Source organism: Myodes glareolus, chromosome 14, assembly GCF_982192425.1.
Source record: "Myodes glareolus chromosome 14, mMyoGla1.1, whole genome shotgun sequence".
In the NCBI taxonomy this organism is placed as follows: domain Eukaryota; kingdom Metazoa; phylum Chordata; class Mammalia; order Rodentia; family Cricetidae; genus Myodes; species Myodes glareolus.
In genome coordinates this window covers 40,347,893-40,360,350 of record NC_142039.1, presented here as the reverse complement: position 1 = coordinate 40,360,350, position 12,458 = coordinate 40,347,893, and the positions used below count along the sequence as shown (strand labels likewise).

Genomic DNA, 12,458 nt, shown 5'->3' with positions numbered 1-12,458 from the left:
TTTTAATAATCCATCCTGGGAGTCTCCCTATCATCAATATATTATTCTATACATGAAAATAATGAAATATTTGATATACCAAATAACAAAAAAGTATTTTTAACCATTAGTGACCTTAGAAAAGATTCATAAATGTGGGAAGAAAGAACATTCACTAAATTCAGGATATATGTCAGAAGGTCAACAGCACAGATTATACATTAAGCAAAAAAAACACAAATTTTGAAAAAAATATGAATATTAAAAATTAAAAGCTCAATAACCAAATAAAAAACAGGAAGAAATAACACCCATAAAGTGACTTGAACAGATAAACATCAGGGATTGGATGAAAGATGAAGGAAATAACGACAATGAGGCAGCAATACAGAAATGGGCACAACCTCGTCTTTGAAGGACTCTTTATGATGAAGAGTGCAGACCTTGGAAGTCACAGTCTAGGAGAGTTTATATCTTACACAATACAGGGGGAAGCTACACATGAGCTCTGCACACACTATATGAAGTGATGCTGTCTACATCACACACACACACACACACACACACACACACACACCTTACTTAGAGACTGCCCCTTAGTCACAGTTTGGTATGCTGAAGATTGAAGAAGACAAGAATGAGAGAATGTGTCTGTACAGCAGCCCCGAGTAGTCCAGAGCTGACACTAAGTCTCAGTAAGAGACAGGCTGATGCAGCAGAAAGGCCAGAGCCCTCCTTTCAGGAGAGTGAAGGACAGACCCAGGGCTTAGAAACCACAGGGTGTCTCGGGGAAAAATTAGGAGCCTTTCTCTTCTATGCCCATCTCCTCACCTGACAGAAGCACAGATTCTCTTATGGTTGGGAAAAACAGTCTCCTGAATATTAGTTCCCGGATATGAACACTCCAGGGCACTCCTTCACACCAGGACGTCGATAGACCCTGGGAAGGGAAAGGAACCATGGAGGTCGAGAAGTGTGAGCTAAGTTGCTCTTCATGGTTGGCTGTGCACATGGTGGGTGAGTCGGGGGCTCTGTCCTTGGATCTCCTCTGCTGTCTAAGTGAAAATGAGAAACAAAGACTTCATATCTCAAGGTGCTTACTGTTAGAAACCCAGAACAGATATGAGGGCCTTAGAGTTAATTATACATAACCCTTCCCCATGTCATCTGAGCAATAGCGGAACAATCTCATCTTCAGGATACAGAAGCCATCTTTTCACAGTGAACATCCGTCTAAAGAGTTACATCCAAAGGAGAGGAGAACAGGAGAACTTGGGAAGGAGAGAATTGACTGCTATGCACAAAGTCAGCACTCAGAGAAACAAACAGACAGACTCCAAACTATCCCTCGTGGCTCTACCCTCGTGGTCTCACACCTCAAGACCAACCAATGGCTCTGAACCTTGAGCATCTTTGTTCTTGGTATACTGAGCTTCTTTTTATTTTTTCTTCAAACTTTTGTTTTTATTAGATTGATTCATTTTATCATAACTATTTTTTATTAATAATTTTATCTGTGTTTTGTCTACATATATGTATGTGTACCATGTTTTTGAGATACACATGGATGTAGCATGAGGGCTGGCTTGTTGGGGTATCTGTTCCCGCCTGGTACCCCACAACCGGCAAATCCCAAAGAGAAATCACAGGACTCCTTAAGGTTATAAACTGATTGGCCCATTAGCTAAGGCTTCTTGTTAACTCTCATAGCTTATATTAACCCATTATTCTCATCTATGTTAGCCACACAGGCTCAGTACCTTTCTCAGGGTGACAGCTTACATGTTGCCTCTTCGGTGGTCTGCGCAGGAGTGGCAAGGGACCTTCCTGCTTCCCAGAACTCTCCTGTTCTCATTGCATCACCTCTACTTTCTGTTTGGTTTTCCCACCTATACTTCCTGCCTGGCCAATCAGCACTTTATTAAAATATGATTGACAGAATACAGATAATTCTCCCAATGCCCCAACGGTACAGAGGAACTTTGGGTGACTCCCAGGCAGCAAGATGTCTCTGTCATTTCTAGAGTTTTGGAAGTTGTTTATTTTTTGTTTGCTTAGGTAATATTATATTCTTCTGGAGTCTTTGATGGAGTTGAAGAATGGTTGGTTATAGTTATAGTTTTCCTTAGTGATGATAAAAGATAAAATAGATATAAATATTGTAAATGTAATTCTTGCTTGAAAACTGCTTTGTTATATGTAATTTTACTATTTTAAAATGAAAGCCTTTCTTTTTTGTTTAAACAGAAAAAGGGGAAATGATGGAGGAGGGTTATCTGTCTATTATGTTATTTTCGTTGGTCAATAAAGAGACTTCCTTGGCCCTTTGATAGGACAGAAAATTAGGTAGGTGGAGTAAACAGAACAGAATGCAGGGAAGAGGGCAATGGGGCAGATGCTATGAAGCCAGCCACCAGGTCAGACATGCTGAATCTTTTCCGGTAAGCCACCACCTCGTGGTGCTACACAGATTATTAGAAATGGGTTAATCAAGATGTGAGAGTTAGCCAGTAACTAACTCTCTAGAGATAATGGGGCAGGCAGTGTTTAAATGAATACAATTTGCGTGTTGTTATTTCCAGGGCTAAGTTAGGCATATGGGAGCCGGGCATGACAAAAAGCAGGTCTGCCCGCAGCACCTCACTACACATGGAGGTGAGAAAAAAGTATTGGATCCTATGGAATCGGGGTTATGTGTTACAGGGTGCTGGGAATTGACTGGATCTTTTGAGGGAGCAAAAGTTGCTCTTTTGAGTTATGACTGTGTCATCTCTCCAGCCCTGTGTTCAGCCTCTCAGAAGTTTCTCTTAATTCACTAACTGACTAGGGGTAAATGGAGGACAATTTCCCAGGAGCCAGGAAACCCAAGGTGCTGTTCAGACTCACAGCCTTCCTTGTCACCACACAGGGACTCTAATTAGGAACAGAAAGTTTCAGCCTCAGCAAAGGGCAGGTCACCAGGGAGTGCGCAGAGTTGGCAACCAAGGAGGACATGTGCATCAGGAGCCCTTGAGCCCTGGAGAAGCCAAACTCCTGATGGTGACATCCTAACAGCAGTGACAGTTGCTGGGGACACAAGGCTAAAGGATGATAAACAGAGCCTGGCTGTACAGAACACTCACCCTGAGCCCTGCACAGACTCCACAGGTAAGTGTTCCATCAAGTCACAGTGGACTGAAGCTGCCTTTCACCTTGACAGAGGGGCTGTGAGGTAGGAATGGGGACGGAAGGTGGTTGAAGAGAAGGGTCTGGGATCCTCTGTCACTGTGAGAAAGAAAGGAGACAGGATCCAGGGAGAAAGCAAGTTCTCATTCCCAGCTGCAGTGCAGAATTGTTTCCATGTCCATGAGGGAGCCTTGTGCAGCTGCACGGGGGGCACTGGGCCAGAGATGCTTGTGACAGCCCAGGCAGGTAGAGCAGACATGGACTGAGATTTCAGCTTGAGTATGAGGAATCTTTTCCTCTCTGCAGTTTCTTCAGTCTGTGTATTGTCCCCACAGGAGCAAAGTTTCTACTGTACAATAACTTACTGTTATGTACAAGTTATGCCTTCTCATCTCTCAGAAGGTGGTAGGGGGCATTGCCCTTCTTTGTTCTGATTTTATTGTTCCTGCAGCTTTCCTGACTCTAAACACAACACAGTGTGATCGTGCAGAGAATCGTGGGGAAAGCTGACATGACACAAAATCACAGAACAATGCATTAGAGCATGGTTAACACTGGGCAGGCACTGTCTAATAGAGCATGATTAATACTGGGCAGGCAGTGTCCTAAGCACTGTGTGCCTCTGTTCCATTTAATCCTCACAAAACACATGGATGGTACCAAGCACCATCCCTACATTAGGGATTATTAAAGGGGCCAAGAAAATGTTCAATGCCAGGCACAGAGCAGTTAGGAAAGGTGGGATTTGACAGATGGGATAGCTTTTCAACTTGACAATTTATCCTTCTCTAGTTTATGGATTTTTCTCTCTTGCTTCTGGATCTAGTATTGACCCCTAGATTCAATGACCCATTCCGGAAAGAAAACCCTGAATTGATTAGTTTCACACAGGTTGCTCTTTTTTATTTCTTACATATTGGAGGCACGATGGTTGACGAAGTATATTAAATAGGTATATGAATATATATGTATTTATATATATATACATATATGTATATATTCCTAATCATCCTGAAATAGACAAATAGACATGGGTGAGTGTAGCTTTTACAACTAAGTTTTGACTGTCTGGAAATCAAATTTTGAGACGCTATTGGCATCTCAGAGATCACATAAAAAACATCTGAAATGCTATCAAATTATAAGCAGTTCAGTACAGTGGGATCTTAAGTGAAAATAAAGATTTGTTGGTAAGTTCTTAAAGGATAAACAATGTCCATCACTAAATTGTTTGAAGCCTGATAGCTCACATTATTGCACAAGTGAGAAAGTGTTAAGCACTTACCAAATATGTAATCCACACTGAACTGACTTCTCAAAGATACTCATATTTATCAATTGTTATTAAAAGCCCAACTCAAATGCTTCTCAAAATTGCTTTGTCAGTGTGTCTCCATGATCAAAGAGCAATTTTTAAACCAACAGTTGCATTAAGAAACCTATAAACTTTCCAGCTGGCATTATGATAACACTTACAAAACTATACACAGATTCAGTGTCTCTGAGGTCTGCTCAGTGCCCAGTGCAGGAAGCGAGCTCATACACAGGCTGCACAGCCTTCTGAGGGCAGGGAAAGCATAAGATGTGAGACGCTAAGCAGGGAGCCATGAGGCATGGGAGCTGGGAAAGCTCAGCTGTGGATACAGCCCATGGACCTGTGGAAAGGTAAGTGCCAAAGCTAACATTTGCTTGGGAGGGGTTCAAAGGGATTCAGAACTGACTTTGATGTGGGCCTGATTTCAAATTGTAGAAACAGATAGAAATCAAGGTTCTGATGTGAAGAACTCTGTGTTCTGTGAGGGATCAAACAAACGGAGTAAGTTTCTGCTTCAAAGATTCATTTTGTGTTCAATGCAGAAAGTAAAGAACAGGGAGAAAGAGATACCATACATAAATTGATGGCAAACACAATGTGAGATTTCAGGGAGGATTTGCAGGCTGGGTGATTTCTGTCTGAAAATATTACTAGGCAGAACCACCTTTATTTATTTATTCATATATTTAAGGATTATGTGTTCCATTTTGTATTTTTCTTTTTTTTACTTTATTAATACTACGAATCAAAATTTCCACTTTCTCCCCTCCTCCCACTTCCCTCCTGCTTTTCCATTTACTCTCTCCTTCCCCCTCCAGTCCTAAGATAGCACAGGGTGCCTTGCACTGTGGGAAGTCCAAGGCCCTCCCCCCTCCATTCTGGTTTAGGAAGATATGCATCCAAATAGACTAGAATCACAAAAAGGCAGAACATGCAGTAGAGACAAATCCCAGTGCCATTATCATTGGCTTCTCAGTTTGCTCCAATTGTCAACCACATTCAAAGGGTCCAGTTTGATCCCATGCTCCTTCCATCCCATTAGTTCAGGCACACTGTCTCAGTGGGTGGATCAACAACCCACATGGTCCTGACTGCCTTTGCCATATTCCTCCTTTTTCTGTTCTTCAACTTCCCCCTTTTTCTGTTCTTCAACTGGACCTTGGGAGCTCAGTCCAGTACTCCCATGTGGGTCTTTATCTCTATCTCCATCCATTGCTGGACGAAGTTTCTATGATGATATTCAAGATAGTCATCATTCTGACAACGGGACAAGGCCAGTTCAGGCACCTTCTCCTCCACTGCCCAGGGTCCTAGTTGGGGACATCCCTGTGGACATCTGGAATCCCCTTTAGAGTCAAGCCTCTTGCCAACTCCACAATGCCTCCCTTAATTAATTGGCCCTGTGGCCGAACTGTCCCGGGGAACTGAGCACAGAACCAACTTTAAAACAATCAGCATGCCAGGCTTTTGTTAAGACTCTACAGGAACAGTTTTCCTGGTGTTATACTGGGGAAGAGATACCAGTAGACAGAGTAACAACTGGATAAAGTAGAATAAACAGGAAATGAACTTTAGGATGAGTCTACCCGTGGATATAAAGGACACAATTTTTTATCACATACAGTCCACATGAGGACAGTGATCTAGTCATCCATGTCTCCACTATGTCACTAACATCTGTATAATTTATGATCAGAGAGCTTGGGAAGAGAAGAATACCATACCATCTCTTCTGAGAATATGAATCATTGACCAACAACAATTTCCTGAGAAACAACACGGTTTTTATTAGTTCCACAACCTTTTCAGTGATGGTTGTATATGGGTTAGTGAAGAGGATCAGGATGAGGCATCAACAGAGTCCAGAAGCCTAAAGTCCCACTGGGTGTGATGAGGGAAAAGGAAGGAGGCTGGCAAGCTAATACTAAGGACTGTGTTGCTTAGAAAACCAACAGAGTGATGACATGTGTTTACCTTTCTCTAGGAAGAACATAGTCATATGACCATGGATGAAGGATGAAGGAGACAAAGAAGGGTCTTTGTGAAAGACAGGAAAAGTAATGTTTATGTCCAGATTGCAACTAGCACCACTTCTGTGGGAATGGTAATTAGACAAACCGGGAAAATAAGGAATATGATCAGGCATCACCAAGGACAGAACCATATGGACTTATATAATTGATACCATACTTTTCATCAGAATAAACACAGAAAATTTTACATGTTTCTCAAATGATTTTCCTTAGTGCTGTACATGACATCAGAGGATGAAGTGGAATAACATTATCCACACAATAATCTTCCTTTCTCTTGTTGGACCTGGAATTGTGGGGAATATCCTAATGTTTGTGAGACTTGTGTATATTTCCACCTTGGGGACAGAGAAAAAACCAGTGGGCATTATTCTCATCCACTTGGCATTTTCTAATATGCTCATTATTTGTACTACAGGGATCAGAGATATAGCCACAGTGTTTTATTTCAGAAACTTCCTCGGAGATATTGGCTGTAAAGCTGTGGTTTATCTGGCAAGGATGGCACGAGGTTTATCCATCTGTACCACATGTCTCCTCAGTGTGGTCCAGGCTGTCACCATCAGTCCCAGGACCACCCTTTGGACAAAGCGAAAACCACAGACCTCATGGCAAATTCTTCAATTTCTTCTCCTCTTCTGGATGGTTAATGTTCTCATAAGCTCCAACTTACTCTGCTATGTCAAATCATGGAACAGCTTGAACAGCTCTGTACCTGGAGCATACATTGGCCATTGCTATATGCTGCCATCAAGACATACAATCAAGTGGCTTTTCCTCTCCCTCATGACTCTTCGTGATGTCATCTTTCAGAGTCTGATGGGCTGGAGCAGCGGGTCCATGACTCTCCGTCTGTATGAGCATCACAAGCGTGTTCTCTACCTTCACAGTTCCAGGTGTGCACACAATTCCCCTCCAGAAATCAGTGCTACCTGGAGCATTCTCATTCTGATGACCTGCTTCCTTTTCTTCTACTGGGTAGATTTCATTCTCTCCTTCTACAATGGTTTTACAGTAACACATGATTCTATATTGCTAAATATTAAGACATTTTTTGAACTTGGTTATGCTGGTTTTAGTCCCTATGTTCTGATCAGCAGATACATCCATGTTCCTAATGTCTTACATGCTCACTGAGAAGTGTAGAAATTACATTCTACACATATTTATATGAGCTACATGTATGTACATTGTAAGCTGCTTTGCCATGATGAATATTAGAAGTGCAGACATAATGTTTGCTATATAGCATAGGCTGACCTGGCAGTCAGTATGTGGCACAGGCTGACCTTGAGATGTCTAAGAATCCCAAATGTTTGTATTATAGGCATTCACCACCAAACTGCCATTTGTGTAAAGGTTCTAATGTATCACATTATATTAAATTTTATAACAATGTATTTTCTTTCTTTAAAACGTATAGCATTTCACAATTTTAAGACTAGTGCAGAGTTTCTAGACAAGTAGAACACAGATTCTTACCAGCTTCTTATTCCTCCATCCCTGTCATGCGTTGGTTTACTTCTCATTAGCACTGGGGAAAATGCTGGAGATAAGGCTGCTGCCAGATATTAGTATCTCACTTTTTTTTCTAAAACCAGAGAAAGAAAACAAAATAGGTTAAGTGGGGGTGAGGAGAAGGCCCTTATCTGAGGTGAGCTTGTTCTACAGAGTGAAGACCACAGTGTGACAAGCAAGGTCGCAGGAGCACAGTGGATTTGCTTTCCAATTGTTTGACATGGCTAGGTTCTAAAATGCCTCCCACTACAGTGTCAACGTTGCTGGACAATTATAGCTGGGTTAATACTTAGTGTACCACTGCAAGAAGCTCTGGTAAATGGTCTCACTTTAATGACACCTTGCTCCGGACCAGGGCTTCAGGGGAATATTGTTGTGTTAAAACCTCCATGATAGGTTGTTAACATTGGAGTTTACACCTCTGACTCTCCTTATGACCTACACCATCCTAGTGTTTGCTAGGTCTTCTTGGCCCGTGAATCTGAGACACCATCTTCCCAATATTGCACAGACACAAATTTTGATCTGAGAACCATATGTGTGTGCGTCGTGTGTGTGTGTGTGTGTGTGTGTGTAACATTTTTTTCATTTTCTTGGTTTTGTTATTCTGTGGAACCCTAACTGAAAAATCCACCTTTTTCCAGTGCTCTGAAGGGCTGCCTGTCCAAAAACCTTATGAGTGTTTCCAGGGTGTATCCTCCATCTTTCTTAAGGAGTGGGCAATGTGGTGAGAAGGACAGGGCAGTGCGCCACCTGACATTTCTATCCAAGGCCTTTGCCTTTTCGGTATTTTCCCTTGAATTATTAAAAATAAAAGTGATTTATAATTAACCTTCAATAAACATACTTTTGAAACAAATTCGAAATCTCACGGATAAGCTAAGTTTCCATATCCACCTGCTCCTTCCTTATCATTTGATGGGTAATGTGGAAGTCCCTGAAATCTCGGGATATCCCCAGTTATTCGTTGATATTACTAAAGTTGCTGGGTAATGAACTGCTGTCTTTCTGTCTTTATCAAATTTAGTTTGGCATTCCATAGACCAGTGCTTTCCTCCTTTGCATTTAGGGCATAAATTTGTTACAAAGGCAATTTACATTGTTTCTTTAAGTGGCCAGGTCAGCCATAATTGAAACATTTTGCTGACATTTGTTCTTCAACAGCAGCTAATTATGTTCTTATGTTTGTGGGTTCCCACAGTTTTACATAACTACATTTCCTCTCTCTCTCTCTCTCTCTCTCTCTCTCTCTCTCTCTCTCTCTCTCTCTCTCTCTCTCTCTCTCTCTCTCACCCTGGGCTGTGGGAGTTATATTTTGCAACTGATAATTTCTGGGAACTCATCTTCCAACTCCTATCAGCATTTCATATGTGACTTTTCCAGAATAATCCCTTAGTCCTAGTTATTGAGACTTCTCTTGAAAGTAAAATACATTTACCACTGGAGAATTTTGGAAGGGCTAAGAGTGATCTTAGCGAAAATAAAGACACAACATACCCAAACCTATGGGATACTATGAAAGAAGTGCTAAGAGGAAAGTTTTTAGCACTAAGTGCCCACATAAAGAAAAAGGAGAAAGCTCACATTAGAGACTTAACAGTACACCTGAAAGCTCTAGAAAAAAAAGAAGCAGACTCACCCAGGAGCAGAAGAAGACTGGAAATAATCAAACTGAGGGCAGGAATCAACAAAACAGAAACACAGAAAATAATCCAAAGAATCAATGAAGCAAAATGCTGCTTCCTGGAGAAAATCAACAAGATTGACAAACCCCTATCTGAACTAATCAAATGGCAGAGAGAGAACACACAAATTAACAATATCAGAAATGAAAAGGGGGACATAATCACAGGCACAGAGGAAATTCAGAGAATCATTAGATCTTACTACAAAAACTTGTATGCTACAAAATTGGAAAATGTGAAAGAAATGGACTTTTTTTAGATAAGTACCATATTCCAAAATTAAATCAAGACCAGGTGAACAATTTAAATAGACCTATAAGTCGTAAGTGCTACATCTGTGGCTGTCTCACCAGTGTAGCAGAAATGCTGACTAGGCAGACAAATATTGCCAGAGGATTGGGATCCACGCTCCACGGAGATGTGTCCCAGGCTGTCCCTTGGCAATCAGTTGTGGTGTAATGCCACCTGAGTCGCCATTTGTATTGACTCGACCTGACTGTCCTTAGAAGCCATATGTGTGTCTTTTTCTTTGTCTTTGTGTTCTTTGTGATTCTTACATATTGCTAACAGATCAGACTATTCCAGGCAGTTGTGGATACAAACAAGACTGCTGAGGACACTTTTAAATTCTGCTCCACTATTAATTAAAGCCTTAAAAAAGTAGCCAGTTCTGGAAATTGCCAAAATCATCATTAGGATAATTCCTTGATGATGTAAAACAAAAAGAGTTAATCTTACTAGAAAAAACCTTAAAAACCTTCTACAAAAAAACAGCATTAGGCATTTACGTGCAACTTAACAGGAGGCCTATGCAATCTTCCTTATGGCCAGAAAACCTAGGTTAATTACAACATCTGACCCTGAGAGTCAGGAAGGGAAGGGAGTTGAGATTAATGGTATAAAATGAGTTTCAGACAAGTTTGAAATCATGTCCTTAAAGTTTCCTAGCAAAAAGTTTTCCCAGGAAGATAGTAGCCTTCTTCTTTCTCACCCAGACACACAAGGTCACTTAGCTGAGCCCAGCCAGCCACCTGGTACAAGCTGATAAAGGTGGCCTAACACAAAAACAGTGGTCTCTCTAATAGCAAGAAAAAAAGGATAACTTTACAAAATGTGAGGAAGCAAAAGTCCTTGTACCCATGCCAAAGCATCTTTAAAGATTCTCTTTGTGAAACTGTTTTATGCTGTTCCTTTCTATTTTATGATCTGATGATGTATGCCTTTGCTAAGTTCTTTGTCTGTAATAGTATAAAAACCTCGCACTGAATAAGTAAAGCGCAACAGCATGTCTCAAATACATTGAGAGTGGTCTGTTTGTCACTTTCCTCGTCGTATCCTGATTTCTCCTGTGCCTTCACCCTGATTCCCCCACGGCCTGAGTGGCTCCCCTGAGACGGTCCGTAGCACGTGAGGAATAAGAAGCTGTCATCAGAAACCTCTCTACCAAAAAAAGCTCTGGACCAGATAGTTTCAATGCAGAATTTTACCAGAATTTCCAAGAAGAGCTAATACCTATACTCCTTAATGTGTTTCAAAATATAGAAACAGAAGAGTCATTGCCAAACTCTTTTTATGAAGCTACAGTTACCCTGATACCAAAATCACACATAAACTTAACAAAGAAAGAGAATTACAGAACAATCTCACACATGAACATCAATGCAAAAATTCTCAATAAAATACTGGCAAACTGAATCCAGGCACACATCCAAAAAATAATACATTATGATCAAGTAAGCTTTATCCCAGAGAGGCAGGGTTGGTTCAACATACGAAAATCTATCAATGTGATCCATCATATGAATAAACTGAAGGAAAAGAACCATATGATCATTTCATTAGATGCTGAAAAAGCATTTGACAAAATTCAACACCCTTTTATGATAAAGATCTTGAAGAGATTAGGGATACAAGTTTCATTCCTAAATATAATAAAAGCAATATTCAGCAAACTGACAGCTAACATTAAATTAAATGGAGAGAAACTCAAAGACATTCTAGTAAAATCAGGAACAAGATAAGACTGTCCACTCTTGAAGTTCTAGGAATAGCAATAAGAAGATCAGCATAAGGAGATCAAGGGGATTCGAATTGGAAATGAAGAAGTCAAACTTTCATTATTTGCAGATGACATGCTAGTGTATATAAGTGACCCCAAAAACTCTAACAAAGAACTCTTACAGCTGATAAATACCTTCAGTGATGTGCCAGGATACAAGATCAACTCCAAAAAATCAGTTGCCCTCCTATACACAAAGAACAAAGAAGCAGAGAGGGAAGTCAGAGAAACATCACCTTTCACGATAGTCAAAAATAGCATAAAATATTTTGGGGAAACTCTAACCAAGAAAGTGAAAGATCTATTTGACAAGAACTTTACGTCTTTGAAGAAAGAAATTGAAGAGGATACCAGAAAATGGAAGGCTCTCACATGCTCTTGGATTGGGAGAATCAACATAGTAAAAATGGCAATTCTATCAACAGCAATCTATAGATTCAATGCAATCCCATCAAAATCCCAACAAAATTCTTCACAGACCTTAAGAGAACAATAATCAACTTTATATGGAAAAACAAAAGACCCAGGATAGACAAACAATCTTATACAATAAAAGTACTTCCGGAGGCATTACCATCCCTGACTTCAAACTCTATTATAGAGCTATAGTAATGAAAACAGCTAGGTATTGGCACAAAAACAGAGATGTTGACCAATGGAATTGAATCAAAGACCTGGGTATTAATCCATGAACCTACGAACAC

General features: G+C 40.6%; 1 protein-coding gene across 1 annotated transcript; it reads left to right on the top strand.

Annotated features, from left to right (window-relative positions):
- Positions 1–6,726: 6,726 nt before the first annotated feature.
- Positions 6,727–7,629, top strand: LOC125396329 (putative vomeronasal receptor-like protein 4). Its single transcript, XM_048428170.3, has one exon. The coding sequence runs from the start codon at positions 6,727–6,729 to the stop codon at positions 7,627–7,629; it is 903 nt and encodes a 300-aa protein (XP_048284127.3).
- Positions 7,630–12,458: the final 4,829 nt, after the last annotated feature.